Genomic DNA, 17,932 nt, shown 5'->3' with positions numbered 1-17,932 from the left:
ATATTACTAATTTTGGGGTGAAATATATGCATGACATTCAACTATTATTTAAAGAAGCAACTTTTTTTAACTTTCAGACCAACATCTTGAAGTCAGTATGTTATTTGTGTGTTGTGTTGTGTGTGTTACCTGCAGAAATGAGTGTGTATAGATGTTGTTTGTGGCCTGTTGTAAACCACTGCTCTGCTCTGAGTCCTGCTCAAGAGCCAATGAGAAGATCGACAATAACGGCATGTTTTCCTGAAACAGACACAGAGATTAACACACTACTGTAAACATACACAACAACACAACCCCTCATTCACATCATAACATTTACATTACATCAAACATCAGCACAAGTGTCCTCTCTACAGCACAAAACTATCATCTATCAAACACAAAGTGTCTTCATGTTCAACAACACTAGATATTGATTTATTTTAAACCTACAAATGTGTTTTGCTGGAGAAGTGTGCTTGTGCATCTGACTTTATCACATTCATCACATACATGTAGATATATCATAATAACTGTAAAGATGATGTAAATCTACAGTACCTGAATAATGTTTTGTTTACAGGACTGATAGAGTCTCTGAAGACCTTTGGAGAACTCATTTTCTGTCAGGAACAAAATAATCACAACCTCAGTACAAACAAACATATCCGCTTTATTTCTCATGGTTGTAAAGAGACGATGACATTCAAAGGTTTGTGTTTGTTATTATCATCATCATCAGAGAGGTTAAATATTGTTAAGGTGGGTACATTACATTAATCTTCACAGCCACTTAACAAATAAACAAATTGACATGAAATATTGACTGGCCAATCACAATACAGTAGATCAAAAAGTTGTACACGCGTTTGATAAAGTTTCTTTATCAGAATCAGTAAATAAATGCATGATGTTACCGAGAGCGATTCTCTTGTCTACGTATCCAATGATGTCTTTCATGTATTTGGCGATAGATTTGGTGTAACTGAGAGCCGAGTCGACTCCACCTTCACTGCGCTGTAGGAGAATATCAACTTCTTGTGCACTCACTGCTAACACAACATAACACATTATATTAAACAGACATCAGATTATATGATCATCATCAGCGTATATATGAGACTCAAACCCATGACCTGTGTGTGTTAACATCTATCAGCTGAGCTACACAAGCCCATAAAGAGTCATAAATGCACAACTTTATATGAACAATACACAACACGCATACTCACTGCAGTCATGATGACTGAATTCTCCTCCTCCATCAGATCCCTGTGATGATGAAACCCTGTACAGATCCTCCATAGACTACACACACACACACACACACACACACACACACACACACACACACACACACAATATATTATTTTCAAATAATTCAAAGGACTGGAGTCAATTTTTCTACTTATACCACGGTTACCACAGACATTGATCTAGTGGTTATTTTAAAGGGGACATTTCACAAGACTTTTTTTAAGATGCCAAAAAAATCTTTGGTGTCCCCAGAGTACGTGAAGTTTTAGCTCAAAATACCATAAAGATAATTTATTATAACATGTTAAAATTGACACTTTGTATATGTGATCAAAAACGGTCTGTTTTTGGGTGTGTCCCTTTAAATGCAAATGAGCTGATCTCTGCACTAAATGGCAGTGCTGTGGTTGGATAGTGCAGATTAAGGGGCGGTGTTATTATAATAAGATCCCCTTCTGACATCACAAATGGGGCCAAATTTCAATTAGCTATTTTTTTCACATGCTTGCAGAGAATGGTTTACCAAAACTAAGATACTGGGTTGACCTTTAACACATTTTCTAGATTGATAGAAGCACTGGGGACCCAATTATAGCACTTAAACATAGAAAAAGTCAGATTTTCATCATATGTCCCCTTTAAGACATTTGACAGGTTAGCTGTGCGTCAATTACAAAATAATGCATACCTGTGGAACAATTCTCAACCAATCAGAATAAAGTATTCAACAGCCCTGTGGTATAATGTAACATAATGTAGCATAAAATTATTTGTGACCCTTTCTGTGAAATTCAGGTTAAAGGGTTAGTTCACCCTAAAATGACAATTTTATCCTGTGTCGTTCTAAACCACCAAGGCCTTTGATTGTCTTCAGAACACATTTTTAAATATTTATGATGGAAACCAGGAGACTTGTGACTGTCCCATGAACTGCAGTTTGACACAAATAAGCCCAGAGAAGAATGAAAGACATGTGCAATCATTTGTTCAATAATAGGAAGTGATTTATGATAAATTTGTCATTTTGGGGTGAATTAACCCTTTAAAAGTCTCATAATCTAATGATGAGATTTGGAGCATCAAAGTTTGATTTCACATTGATTTTAATCTTTGACATGATTTTACTCAGTCAATATTAAAGATATCAAGGCTATATGTGACCCTGGACCACAAAACCAATCATAAGCCACACAGGTATATTTGTAGCAATAGCCAACAATACGTTGTATGGGTCAAAATTATAGATTTATTTATTATCATTAGGATACACTCTAAAAATGGTTGGGTTTGACCCATAATGGGTAAATATTGGACAGAACACGAGTTAAAAATGACCCAATGTTGGGATGTTGTTATGCAACCATGGGGTATAATAACCCCGCAGTTGGGTTAAAATAACCCAGCATTGGGTCAATTTTTAACCCAGTACGTGTTCTGTCCAATATTTACCCATTATGGGTCAAACCCAGACATTTTTAGAGTGTATTAAGTAGAGATCTTGTTACATGAAGATATTTTGTAAATTGATTATCATAAATATAGGACTTCATTTGGAGATCTTTACATTTTTTAATACATCAATGGAAAACCTATTTATTCTGCTTTTCAGTATCTCAATTCAATCTTAAACTTGACGCTTATGACTGGATTTCTGGGCCAGGGTCACATATTTTCACAGAATAATCTTTACATTATGTTTGATGTTTTGATGTAGAAAACAGTAAATCACAAATACATGACTTGAGCTTACACAGACCGGCGCACAAATATAAATGAATTCTTAAAAGTAATAATCTTAGTAATATTGGTTCACTCATGAATAAGGTATAACATTATGTATATAGTAAATAAACAGAGTCTATAATAGTTTTATCTGAAACATCATGTGGTGAGATTGTAATACTCTACATGACTTCCTTTTCTAAAGCTGTCAGGACATTCAGTCGTCCTCTTGCTGTATATTACTTCACTTTTCTGTGTCTGAAACGGTCAATATCTCTCACTATCTGAACCAAATGCATTTAACACTTGTACACCAGACACAAAGGAGACAAACGCAACTTAGAGTTGCATTATGTGTGTGTAATGACCCTTCTGAAGATGATAAAAATAATCCTGTGCGTCATTATAAAGAGTTTTTTACACAAGTGTGTCGACAGAGCAACCGTTAGACTGTACAGAGGTGCTAAGGAAACAAAACGCTCGCATAACAAAGCAGGAAGCAACCCACACAAACACACACACACACACACAAACACACAAAGTTTACTCACTCTGCTCTTCTCTGTTGGTGGCAGTGACAGAAGAGTCGAGCTGTCAATCTCACCCATCAACAGCTCTGAAACACTGAAAAAAAGGAAGATGGGCTGGATCAGATGATGATGATGATGATGTTCATTAGTTTAGGAGAAATAAACACAGAAACTCTTATTAAAGTAGCATTATAAGATCACGTGGTGTGTATTGCTCAGATCACTTCATCCTGAAATGATCAGATATGTGACCCTAAACTACAAAACTAGTGCAAATGAAGTCCTAATATACAGTACTGTGCAAAAGTCTTAAAGGTGCAGTGTGTAATTTTTAGAAGGATCTCTTGACAGAAATGCAAAATAATATAAAAAACTAAATTACTAGGGGTGTATAAAGACCTTTCATAATGAACCGTTATGTGTTTATTGCCTTAGAATATCTACATACACTGAGGGTCCCCTTACATGGAAGCCGCCATTTTGTGCCGCCATGTTTCTACAGAAGCCCTTAACGGACAAACTTTATTACTAAGTTGTCTCCAACAATGACATGTTTGTCCGGTGGAGGCTACCGTAGCTTCTCTATGTGTTTCAAAAGCAAGAGGACAGCAGTGGACTGAGCCGTTGGTTGCAATTCCCAACCTTACCACTAGATGCCGCAAAAATTTACCCACTGCACCTTTAAGCCACCATGCCAGGATTAGATTTGATGTTTTACAATTGTATAGTAATCATATATAATTGTTTCTTAGTCTCTTTAACAGAATCCATCCAGAAAATGCAAGAAATTTGCATAAAGTATTAAAAACTGTATAAAAATGTAAACTGATGTGTCAAGTTTTTAGGGTAAACTCCCCTTCCACTTGACCAATAGCAGGAAACTGCAGGATCTCTTAAACCTAAATAAAATTAAATCCTAATTTCTCATTTTAAAGAAATGAGTCTTTTTACTTCATTCAGCTCAAAAACGCTCAAGATGTGTTTAGTGCCAAGAGAGGTCACACACTAAACACTGACGATGCCTAATGCGGCTTTCACATAGGAAGCGGTGTGCACTGCGCTCGCCGCTTGTGCTCTGTTGGCCAGACCCGAGTATAAGCCCCGTTTCTATTGGCGCATGGGTAATCGTCACAGAGCGCAGCGCAAAAGTTAAACTATTTTTAACTTTGACCGCGGTGTGAGCGCAAGCTGCGCTCGCTGCGCCCGTGCTTTGCTCGACGCAACAACAAACCGCCCTTGCGCGGCGCAAGCCATTGAAATGAATGGGTTTCATAGCGCAGCGCAGCGCGCACCGCGTCCTATGTGAACGCCGCATCAAGAATATATATATGTTGTCTCAGACGATGACAAGTTTGTCCTGTGGTGGCTACTGTAGATTCTCTATGTGCTTCAAAAGGGAGGGGTGCAATTCACAACCTCACCACTAGACGCTGCTAAAATCTACACACTGCACCTTTAACCTCCTAATGCTGTGTTCACACCAGCCGCGATAAAGGCGTCAAGCGCGAGTGATTTCAATGTTAAGTCAATGTAAAGACGCGTTGACACGCGTTTGTAGGTCGTGCGGCGCGAATGAGGCATTTAGCGCGCACTGTAGACGTGATTCCGCCTCATTCGCGTGTCTAATTCGGGCGAATGACGCGAATTGAGCATTGCCGCAGGAAACGCGAGAGTTTAAAAATCTGATTGTGTTAACCAATCAGGAGTTTGCTCTAGTAGTGACGTGATTACAGGTCGCAGAAGCCCCTCCCCATGATGCGAATATCTCGATGACCAGAATTTCTCACGCAGCTTTTACACACGAATGAAGCGAGAACACTCAAAATGTTCAAGCGTCCAACTACGCACGTTAGACGCGAATTTGCGCCTCAAGCGCGTCTGGTGTGAACCCACAGTAAGACCTATTGTACACAAACGTGGACAATTACACTGCTTATTATTTGGTTATTATATTTATTGGTTGTTCCTAACCCCAAATAGTTGGAAGAAATCTGAAAAGACAAACTAAAACTTGGGTCTTAGGAGGTTAATATCCTAATGATTTTTGTCATAAAAATATATATTTGACTTATACAATGTATTATTGGCTATTGCTACAAATATATCCATGTGACTTAACACTGGTTTTGTGCTCCAGGGTCACATTTACTTTCGTATGAACACGTTTATTTAAAATCAGAGCATTATTTCATTTTTATAATTCTAGAAGAAACCTGAGTGATGTTCACTCTTAATTCTGCTGGGTTATTTTTAACCCACTGCTGGGTAAATATTGGACCGAACACATGTTGGGTTATAAATAAACCTTTGCTGGGTTGTTTCAATGCAATGCTTGGTTATTTTTAATTCTGTTTAATATGTATGCAGCATTGGGTTTAAAATAACCCAGCAGAATTGAAATGTTTAAGCTGTAATATGAAGCTCATTACTGTAAATTAATTTAGATAATGGCATGAGTTAAATGAATCAATTTTTTTAAGTTCCCAATTTGTTTAATGGGTTAAGTTTCTTGTACAGATAACGGATATTGTTTACTAATCTCTTTATTTTGTTTTAGATCTGAGATCAGGACAAAACTTTCATCTTTTTTTCTATTTGCAGTGTAAACCCAGTGAGCACATATATTAGATGATATTCATGTAGCTCATGGCGCTCGCAACATCAAGGTAAGGGGTTTGATTACCAGGTACTAGTGAACATATGTAATATAGAGATAACATAAGGTGTAAATGGCTTCGGATAATGGTCACACTGAAGTTGTTATCTATTCCTTCAACATTATTCATCATCGTCATTCAGAACGGCTGAAGTAAATTAACTGTTTGTTCTTACTTGCTGCTGAAGGCCACGGCGATGGTCTCGATTGCTTTCTCAAAGTCTTTCTTCTGAGCATCTGTGGTGCCTTCATAACTCAACCCTGAACGACACGGAGAAGAAAAACGATTGAAACATCTAAACACACTTCTGCTTTAATCACACACAAAAACCAGAAGTGATGTCACATTTATAGACAAAGGTGGAACACCTGTATGAATGTCCATCAGACCAGTTTAAAGGGATAGTTCACCAAAAAAAGAAAATTCTCTCATCATTTACTTACTCTCATGTTGTTTCAAACCTGTATAAATTACTTCTGATGAACACAAAGGAATATATTTGGAGGAATGTTTGTAACTAATCAGAAGCTCCATTGACTTCCATAGTATTTTTTCCTACTATGGATGTCAATGGGGCTTCTGATCAGTTTGGAGTAAATGATGACAGAATTTTAATTTTTTGGTGAACTGTCCCTTTAATGTGTGTTCAATGTAGAGACACAACAACCAGAAAACCACACAAGATAACAAACACGTACACATGATTGTGTAAAGTTCTCTTATGTTTAATGTCTTTAAATTAAAGTCTAAAGGCTTCTGGTCTGAATAATATTTTTAGAGGAACCTGTGACGTGTAATGGATGATCTATTGCTTCCTGTAAACAACATGTATAATAATAAAGTGAGCTGTGATTGGTGGTTAATGTGTCAATCAGACATGTCCTTTACATCAGAATGGGTGATTCTTGAAACGATTACAGGTGACATTACATATTAAATTCAAAGATCATTTAAATTTAAATTCTGTGTCTGTAGAATAAGAAAAACATTTTGGTATTTAATCCCCAGAGTAAAATGAAAACTGCTGAGTGTATATTTGACTTCATCTTACAGAGTGTTAAAAAGTAAAACTGAAGCAAAGTTAAAAGCTTCAATCTGTAACTTTATCCTCTTCATCACTTCTCTGTTTGAAAACTAAAATTGCATTTTACATCTTACTTGTAGATTTATTTCTTAACTTAGGTATAGATGTTGGCTGTTTCAGTTAAAGTCACCATTATGGTGATCAGCGTTTGTTTTAGTTGAAATTGACAAAGTCTTAACAGCATCATCTAGAAAACTGATCTATTAATTTAGTGTTTGCATACTTATCAGAAGTATCTTTTTCTGATAAAGTTAGACTCCACTGCTTCAGTGTTATATTTTAAGGTTGGGACAATATATACACAGCAGTGTTCATTTAATTCTGGGGATTTTGCTGTGTGCTGTTTTGATATTTGTGACTAATCTAACTTAGATGTTGATGTGTTTGTGATCATAAAGATGTGAGAGACTTGTGTTTGATCTGACCTTTAACCTTTGAGATGAGAGTTCCCGCTGCCGTGAGTGTTTCTACAGTGTTCAGTAGTGGATATGTACTGATCACCTGACGTAACACTCGTAAAACTTCTCCCAAACACTCATGAACCGCTGACCTGCTGTGTGTATCTTCTTTCACTGCAAAGATTAAACAAACAAACAAACAAACTTTAAATATGAAGTCTTACAGTCATCTTAAAGCAACACTATGTAGTTTCCATGTAAAAATGACTTACAGCCCCCCCCCCCATGTGGTTGAAAAGTGCAACAGTGCCTGGTATCAGACACTCTTCTGCAGGCAGGGGGAGGGGCGGGGCTGTGTGCTCTACCCTCCACCACCACTTTCAAAGTGTGCTTGTAGCAGCTAGGAGGTTGCTCAGGTTGCAGCAACAGTACAATTTGTCCAGTTAAAAGTTGTTCTATCACTGAAATAATTTTAGAGACATTACTTAAAGGTAAAAAAAACTACACAGTGTTGCTTTAATAATAATGATGTCATCATTACTGTCACTGTTACAGATGTCATTGTGTTTGAGAAAATATCAAAGCCTTTACATTTGTTCATTTAGCAGATGCTTCAATCCATAGTGAATGAAAAAATAGAGAGCGTTTAACAATTTTTTTAATTTAGTCTCTGACCTAACTTCATTGCTGAAATGTTTTTGAATCTTTGATGTCTGTGTCTAGGACAGTGGTTCTCAAACTGGGGGCCATGGCCCCCTGGGGGGCCCTGATATGGTGCCAGGGGGCCCCTGGTTTAATAACATTTTATAAAATGTATCATAAATTCAGTGTAATTAAATGTCAGAAAAATAAGTCTACTAACCAACAGCACTACATTGAATTAATATGTTTTGATTCATTTTTAAATTTTAAGTTTTTGGAATGTCATAAATTTTCTTTGGGGGGGCTCGAAGGGATGCACCGTACAAGGGGGGCCGCACGCTGAAAAAGTTTGAGAACCACTGGTCTAGGAGATTGTTAGTGGATGTATGAAGTTCATAGAGATGTGTTACAGGAACCACAAGTGAACTTCAGCAGATTACCTATGAACATTACGGGGCAGTTTCCCAGACAGGGATTACAATAGTCCTAGACTAAAATAAATGTAAGAGTTGTCCAAACTGAAAACAACTTGCACTGACATATCTTAAAATACATCAGTGCACTTCGTTTTGCCTCGAAATGCACACCAGTAATGTTTTAGTAAGGCATGTTTGTTAAAACTAGTTATATTTCATAATTAAACTATAGGTCTAGTCCTGGTTTTAGCTAATCCATGTCTGGGAAACCACCCCTAAATCTTCCACAAACACAAAGGAGTGGTTTCCTGGACATGGCTCATCCTAGTCCTAGACTAAAATGCATGTTTGAGCTGTGTTCATTTAAAAACAACTTGTATTGACATATCTTAACTTATATCAGTGCCATTGTTTTGTCTCAAGATGTCCACATCAGTATGGTTTTTGTAACATTTGTTGGTATAGTTTAGTGGTTATAATAATTTGCAATCTAACTAAATTCTGAAGATTCAATTTTGTGAATTTTATTCATATACATAATGACCATTTATATCAAACATTAAACTAGTGATGTTTTTTTTTAATTTTCTTTACACAGGGCTCAAATTCATTGTGTTTTCCAGTTTTCTTTTGATTGACAGGATATATCGGCCATGACTATCGGCAGATTTGATACTATCAGCCAACGGTGAGAAAAAACGCTTTTATTGTCCGATACCGATTATTGTCCGATATATCGGTGCATCTTTAATAATAAAAACAATATGAATTTGATACATGTATTCCTTTGTATCCATTAAGGGGTCCTTAGAATACAAAAGGTTGAAGACCGCCGATATATCGGTGCATTCCTAAACACTATATGAGGATAGAGTATAACACACAATACAAACATTGGTTAAAATGACTCTATGTTTAGCTGTTATCATGTGACACCACACTGTACTGCCTTCTGTCCACTTCCTACTCATAATACACTTCACTGCACCACATACACTGCATTTAATACAACAAGAAGGAAGAGTATCACTAAAACACTCATATCTCTTATCATCTCTTATCTATTAGGTTAAACAGCTAGTAATCAAGTTGCATATCTTGTTCAATATCACAAGAGTCCTGATATAAATGCAGATGATTTCACCACACTTTCTCTCTCTGTAGCAGTCATGATAAATCAAAGGAACAAAGGAATCGTGGGTAAAATAGCCAGAGTTTGGCTCCTGAAATCTCATCCATTTCAGCAGGACAATGAAAGCTGTTGTTGTGTATAACAAAAGTGCTTGTGTGTGTATCTCTCTCTCTCAATGTATGTTGAGACTGTGGGTGTTCTTAAAAATGCACAAACACACAATAACACAAGCGAGGGTGAAGCTTCAAACATATTTATACACTTTCATCTGACATTAAAGCGAAAAATGAAAATTACAACATGATTTCCTCACCCTCAAACCATCCGAGATACATATGGACATCAACTTTCAGACAAACACAATTTGAGATATTTTAGAAAATATTCCAAGCTTCCTAAGGGTAGAAAACAGGGTCCACGATATTTAAGCCCAAAAAGTGTATCCTTACTTCACAAAAGTAATCCACATGGCTACAGGGGGTTTAACAAAGACCTTCTGAGAGTAATCGATGCAGTTTTGTTAGAAAAATATCTACAACTTTTTATTACACGGCACACTAAAATGCTACATTCTGATTGGCCAGTCACAACATTTCAAGGTATGTTATTTCGAGAAAACAACCGCTCAAAACCAATAACACACGGTAACCTGAATGCTGCAAATCATTTTGACAGGTACAGTTTAATATTACACAAAAATTTATAACACTTATTATAATAGTAATCTTGCTGCAGATTACCTGTCATTACCTGTGGTAAGTTGACTTAACTTATAAAAACAAGTTGAAATTGTTTAACTTAAATAAAGTTAAAGTTACATAAAAATTTGTTGATTTAACAAAAGTGCTGCATTTATTTATTTTACTGTGAAAACAACTCACAATGCACGATTTTCGCGAACGTCTATTCTCACCGTATCTTCGCATTGTACGCTATGAATAATTCGCATTAGCTGCTAACAGAAACTATAGTTATAGTTTTAAAAGTTTTAAATATGGATATTTTTCTTGCAAAATTGCATCAATTACATTTAAAAGGGCTTCATTACCGCACTGGAGTCGAGTGAATTACCTTTTCACTTTTTGCACTTTTTTAGGATTAAAAGTCGTGGAGCCTGTTTTCTACCCTTATAAAGCTTGGAAGAGCCAGAACATTTTCTAAAATAACTCAAATTGTGTTAGTCTGAAAGATGATGGAAATATGCATGTCAGATGGCTTGAGAACTCATATCTGTAGATTTTGTTGTGACGCCGGAGGGCCGTTCTGGGGCGTTGCCAGGGTGTGGCTATACAGCAGATAACATGTTACAAAATACTAGGTTGTTTCAACTTATGATTGGGTAAAATATGGACAAACCCAACATTAACTGAGAAAATGTCCATATTTAAAGCAGCCATGGGGTTGAAACAATTCAGGAGGGTAGTTTATAATGTTTCAATGCAATTCTGTGAGGTTGCTTACTGAAGAAAAAAAAAACATTGTGATATTCTTCTTTCTAGATGTTGGTACTGCCTTCATGTTACCCTGTTTATTTCATCAAACTCTAAACAAATGCAGATTTGAAAATTAACACTATGTTTGTTATATTAACTGTAATGATTGCAATACTCCGAAGTGTTTTACAGGAGAACATAAGGGGGATTTTTTGGGGGCTCACACATGTCCTGACCTGACCACAGTTTCCTCTCATATCACATTACTCAGCCTGACCACCTTAAAACACATCCACCTATCATACGTGATGCAACAGTCAGGTCATGTGACAAACATCATGTCGTCTGCTCATCAAATGAAGTGTGAATAAACAGCGTCAGCTGCGCAGACATGCAGACTGTAACTGTTCAATAACTAAATATAAATGTGTGAATAATCTCATGTAGCTTCATCCCCACAGAGACAAATAAGAGTACATTACAACACAAACCACATGCAGGATGAAGTTAAAACAACTTAGTTTTGCAAGTCAATTTTAAGTTTTGATAAGTTGACAAATTAAGTTTGACAGATTTGACAGAAATGCTGCATTTTTACAGTGCAGCAATGTGCCAGACTTTTGCATTTTTCAGTAAAGGTTTGTGTGTTTTGAAATGAGTTGGGAAACATCAGTAATGAAACTCTATAAGCAGGCTAAATGTAAACAGGAAGATGAGCTGATGAAAAGCGAGTAACTTTGAGGAAGTTCGTAAGAGTTCAGACAGTTCTCAGATCTGTAAAACACACAGGGCTGGTTTCCCGGACAGGGATTAGCTTAAACCAGGACTAGACCTTAATTTAATTAGGAATATAACTAGTTTTAACAAACATTACTTGTGTGCATTTTGAGACAAACAAAAGGCACTGATGTATTTTAAGATCTGTCAGTGCAAGCTGTTTTCAGTTTGGACAGCTCTTACATTTATTTTAGTCTAGGACTAGTCTAATCCCTGTCCGGGAAACCGCCAAACAGAGTTTATGTATGATTTTACATAAAAACATTATTGCTTGTGAGAGTGTTGGGATTTTGTTGGGGAGAAGTGGCACATTGCTTCTCTAGTGTATCATGACTTTTGTTTAATAGATAATAAAACTCTCATTAAACACTTACTGAACAGACATGAGCCATATTTACTAGAATATCAGAAACACCTAACAAACATTCAGATCACCGGAGCAACTGCGTCATTATTCAAACTTCTGAGCGTCTGAAAGCCCCGATACAGAATCGAATAAAACAGATTTGTGTGTTCAGGTTTGAGATGATGTGTAAATGTGTGAAAAGTGTTCGGCCGGTGTCAGGATTAAACTCTTACAGACATTTGAAAGAAGGGCGGGGGGGGTGAAACTTGGCGGACGTGTAATCTCAAACTGAAGGCAACAAAGAAAACATCTGACGCACTTCTCTTCCTTCCTCTCTTTCAACATGGAAATGTAACTTGTGTTAAAAATGGCCGATCACAGCTAGACTAAAGAGACACTCAACCCGGTTATCACATCATACAACATACACTAGTGAATATACTGAAGGACGGTTTGCAAGATAGAAAAATGCATTAAGAGAGTTAACATTAACCAACAATGAACAATACTTACAGCCTGTATTCATCTTAGTTTATGTTAATTTTAGCATTACTGAATGATACATTTATAAAATTTATAAAATGTTATAAAACATGAACAACTGCATTAGCATTAACTGACATTAACTAACAATGAGAAAGCATTTATGAATCTTTGTCAATGTCAGTTATGTAAATACCAAACAGAATCCAGTTGTCTAAATACTCATTACTGAATCCCTACAGTAAACATTTTCTCTTATTATTAAACATATTTACTCAAACATATATGCAACAAATAGAATTGATTTGTTAAAGTGGGCATGTCACAAGACTTCTTTTAAAATGTAAAATAAATCTTTGGTGTCCCCAGAGTGTGTATGTGAAGTTTTAGCTCATAATACCCCACAGATAATTTATAATAGCATGTTAAAATTGTCACTTTTACCACAAAAATGTGGCGTTTCTGGGTGTGTCCTTTAATGAATGAGCTGATAAAATTCAAACACTGATCACCATAATCGTAGTTTGTTGAAATTGAAACTCAATTGTTGGATGGTGCAGATTAAGGGGCGGTATTATTATAATAAGATCCCCTTCTGACATCACATTTCACATTTTCTTTTTCACATTTTCAAGGTTAATAGAAGCACTGGGGACCCAATTATAGCACTTAAACATGGAAAAAGTCACATGTTCATGCTATGGCCCCTTTAACAAAATTGCTGGTAGATGAAACCCTCACTTCTGTTGATATTTGTGACCCTGGACCAGAAAACCAGTCACAAGGGTAATTTTTTTTTATTGAGATGAATAAATAAGCTACTTAAGCTTGTATCTTAAACTATAAGATACAACTATTTGAAAATCTGTAATCTGAGACTGCAAAAAACAAGTCATATGAGACACAGCGATCTTTTAACAGTGTACATACTGGGAACTATATTTTCAGAAGGTGAAGCACTGCTACGGCGGAGTGATTTGGGTGCTGGGAGCAAATCACTTCGCCCAGTAGCAGTGCTTCGCCTTCTGAGAATATAGTTCCCAGTATGTATTTAGTTAAAAGATGGCTGTGTCTCATATCACCTTATTATTTGTACATGCTGTGACTATACAAATTACAACACCTAAATAGGAAAATTTTCACATTATTTTGTCACTTATTGGGAGCAGAATGCTAGCTGGAGCCATTCACTTCCAGTCTTTGTGCCAAGCTAAGCTAGCGGTGGCTGCGTCAGACAGAGTTACAGCACGCACAGAGATGAGAAAGGTATGTGTGAACTTATCTAACTCTGGGGGTTAGGGTGAATAAGCTAAATTTCCAAAATGTGGGTGTGTTCCTTTAAAATTTTTTAGAAAATTGCCTTTAAAGTTGTCCAAATGAAATCCTTAGCAACACATATTAAAAATGAAAACACTTTATTCAAATTTAGGGCCAATATCATTTCTCTGTCTTACCCCTTCGCCTTTGTCTTCGTCTTCCCCTTGCCCCTCGAAACCGAGTAAAGGGGAAAGGGGTAAGACAGATCGTTCATCTAAAAAATAAGACACCACTCGATCAAGTTTGCGTCACCTTCCCTTGCCGCTAACTGGCTGCTACGTAAACAGACAAGCGTTGACAAACAAAGAAGATGCCGTTGTCTCAGGTTGTGGTAACAAATAACACATAACTTAGCTGCTAGCTAGCGCCTTAACTAGCGATTCAAAACAAAAACATTACAATTAAAACCGCTTGAACATTTTATTAAAAGTATCATAAAACATGAGTGTCATAATATAATCTCAATTAAACTGCAGAAAATAATGTTACTTTCATTTGTGCGACTCCTTGACAGTTCGACATTCATCAATAAAACGTCTTGATACCGGCTCTCCTGAGATATTCCTACGTTAACGTTTACCCCTCTCTTTCAAGTGTGGTCCTTATCACACTTCGTTTCAAGGGATATGTATCCCTACGCCTTGGCCCTAGCCCTTGTTCAAACTGAGAATTGAGACACCACTTCGCCTCACGGGGAAGGGGTAAGACAGAGAAATGAGACGCACCCTTATACTACAGGTCCGTTGAATGCTTGAATCTGATTGGCTGATGAAGGTTCTGAGGTTTGCAATTATTTTCTGGGAAACGCACAGCGAACGTAGTTCCAGGCAGCTCTCTTGACCGCAATACAGTTCCATATCACTTCACATAGTTAACTGTAATAACTGACTAACAAAAACAACATGACAGACGATTTTCTGTGGCAATAACAGCGCTGTTTAGAGACCCACAGAGGTAGCCTCATTTACACAATCTCTCTCTCTCGCTTGCTCTCTCTCTCTCTCTCTTTCTTTCTTTCTATCTTTCTTTCTCTCTCTGTGTCTCTGTCGCTCTCCTTCTAATAACTTCATTAATAACTGCATTAAAATGCTATCAACGGCGCAAGCCTCCATTGGCAGCTTTAAAATTACGTTTTGCTGCTGGATGAGACACGGAAGAAATAGTCTTACTCACAATAACGATTTAAGTACAAAAACCAGAGGAATCCCTTTAAATATATCATGTGATTGATGTCTTGAGGTGTGGTAACTGTAGTATAAGCAGAATAATTGACTTTGAATTTTTGAAAAATAATGCACACCTGAGGTGTAACATCACCATCACCACCTCAGGTTTGCATTATTTTTCTAATAATTCAATGGCCCGTCATCAATTATTCATTACTTATTGCATATTGTCCTTATAAATAGATTCTAATCTAATGAAATTGCATATACATTTTATTGACCATCAAACCTGTAGTCAATGAATATGATAAATAACAGAAGCGACACTGCGAGATACATTTATACTCATAATATTAAACATTCCCTGACAAACTAAACCAAATTCTCTTACCGTCACCCATCACCATGTCCTTTAGCTTCTCCACGGCCTCAGCGAATCGGGCGACATCTCTGAGGAGCAGTGGGATATTCTCCACCTCGATGACAGACCCCTCCATGACATCGGACACATGCCCGTGAGTAAGAGGGCTGCGGATGTAACCCTTATGAAAACCCCACGTCCCAGCGGTCTGGAAGGGAAAACCAGCTGCACTGGCATGACGGCTGAGACCCGTGGGGCGTTTGACAGGAGCGACGGGTGAGCTGCATGCTGATAGCTTGGAGTGGGGGGACGGGGTACCTGGACACGAGGAGGTAACGGAGTCTGAAGGGACCGATGTGCAGGGAACATCGATAGTGTCATAGTGATAGAGTTCCTGAAGAAATGACAGCTGTGTTCAAGAAAAAGAGAATAAATAAATGAATGAATTTGTATAGAAAATAACTCATTAACATTAAGACGATTACATGTTAGTCTTATAATATAAATATAAAAAACTTACATTAGTAAGAAATATTTCTTTACTTTGAAGTTTAAATGCATTAGATGGTCAAATCAGCATTCATCTCTAGACACACAGAGCTCTTCTCAGAACCAACTTCACTTTTCTGAGACTTTTTATTTTATAATAGATGTATGAAGTTAGTTCCCCTTAAGTTTACACAGAAATCTCCTTACTGCACAAACCACAAGGACTTATTTTTTTATTAAACACAAACTGTCCCAAAACATCTTGTCTTCACTGTGGTAAATGTTTTATGAAAAGTGCTAACATTTTTAAAAATGAACACATGCTTAGACTTTGTTGTCCAGTGTAATGACATTTGGAAATGTGTGACTAAAGACATTGTGGAGTTTTGGTTCTGATTCACTAATGGATGCTGCAATTCACATTTCATGTTGCATGAAATTATGTAAATGAAGACATGATGGATATAAACTGGACAGTTTCGCGGACTGACTCATCTGATCTTATTCAAACCATCACACCTTCCTCATTTTTGTCTCATCTGATTCAGACTGAACTAATCCTCATTCTGACTCATATCTGAGCAACACTGAAACAAAGGCTTATATTTACTAACTGTTTTAACACTGATGATGAATAGATACGACATTACTTTAAATCCCATAAACACACACACACAAATGGGAATCATTGTTTGAGTCGGTTCTTTTAAATGATTCGGTAAAACTGACTCGCAAACTGTACAGAATGAATCTGTCAACTGTCCAAGTGTAATAAAACCATCATAAACTACATTTGGTATCAATTGTATTTGACTAAATATTATTATAAACAATTATAATGAGTGGAAACGTATAAATATGTTGTTAACTTGAAAAAATGCAATACAACGTTTTGTGCAATCCACAGAATCTAATCTAATTCCCTGATGTTTTCTCCCACACACTTCAGTGTTTATGATAAACATGGAATGATGTTTAATGCAAACAGAAAACCGAGCCAGAGCGAGCACGTGAACCTAATAATCCTGCACGCGCTACATAACAAACACAAAACTGAAGAGACACTTTTACGCACGGCCGGTTAAACAAGTTACTAGTTGTTAAACGCATACGCTATATGTTTGCATCCCTCAGTATTAACTCAACTAGTACAGTGTGTGTGTGTGTGTGTGTGTGTGTGTGTTTTCTGAGGAAGAAGAGTTTGTCTTACCGAAGGGTTTTGCGCTCCGGCGTTTCCTGCGTTACTCTTTTTGGAGACTGAAGGCGCTTTGGTTATCAAGTCCTTTCTCTTGCGAGAAAACATTGTTCACGCTGTTTACTCCAGCAGAAATAATCTTTATAAATGTGGCAGACAGTGGCTTACAGAATTTCCTGACGCTTTTCTGCGACACACTTACTTCCCCATCATGAGAGTTCAGTTGCGCGCTCTCTTCCTGCTCTTCTATCATTCACGCGCACCAGTCTGTGTGCACACAGCGCTGCTGGCACCTGCCGGAGAATCACAATACAAACATCACACAACAAAGAAACTTTTTATACGCCACAAAAACCTTCATATTAACTGTGAGATTCACTACACGAACCAGAACAATGCACAGCAGAAAGTCCAGTGTTAAATGAACTCTCAGAGTTGATTTCAACACTTTATAGCTCCACACTTACAGTGTCAGAGTTAAATGAACACTTTTACGATATTATAGATTTTAAATACAGTACGTTACTTGAAAACAGTATTATAGATTT

General features: G+C 37.0%; 1 protein-coding gene across 2 annotated transcripts in view; it reads right to left on the bottom strand.

Annotated features, from left to right (window-relative positions):
• LOC141351091 (rho GTPase-activating protein 45-like) overlaps positions 1–17,664 on the bottom strand; it is a 36,264-nt gene extending 18,600 nt beyond the window's left edge. The window contains exons 1-9 of one of the 2 annotated variants that reach the window (XM_073857448.1): positions 17,400–17,664; positions 15,731–16,109; positions 7,655–7,801; positions 6,321–6,405; positions 3,510–3,582; positions 1,212–1,287; positions 897–1,031; positions 541–602; positions 130–240 (exon numbers count right to left, since the gene is read on the bottom strand). In XM_073857448.1, the coding sequence (XP_073713549.1) occupies positions 130–240; positions 541–602; positions 897–1,031; positions 1,212–1,287; positions 3,510–3,582; positions 6,321–6,405; positions 7,655–7,801; positions 15,731–16,109; positions 17,400–17,492 (1,161 nt within the window). In that variant the 5' untranslated portion in view covers positions 17,493–17,664. The remainder of the gene's footprint in view (positions 1–129; positions 241–540; positions 603–896; positions 1,032–1,211; positions 1,288–3,509; positions 3,583–6,320; positions 6,406–7,654; positions 7,802–15,730; positions 16,110–17,399) is intronic. The other variant, XM_073857451.1, reaches the window with a different exon arrangement.
• Between the last annotated feature and the right edge of the window lie 268 nt (positions 17,665–17,932).

This window comes from Misgurnus anguillicaudatus, chromosome 2 (genome assembly GCF_027580225.2).
Source record: "Misgurnus anguillicaudatus chromosome 2, ASM2758022v2, whole genome shotgun sequence".
Classification (NCBI taxonomy): Eukaryota; Metazoa; Chordata; class Actinopteri; order Cypriniformes; family Cobitidae; genus Misgurnus; species Misgurnus anguillicaudatus.
Note: the sequence above shows the minus strand (reverse complement) of the source record. Positions and strands in the feature narration are given on the sequence as shown.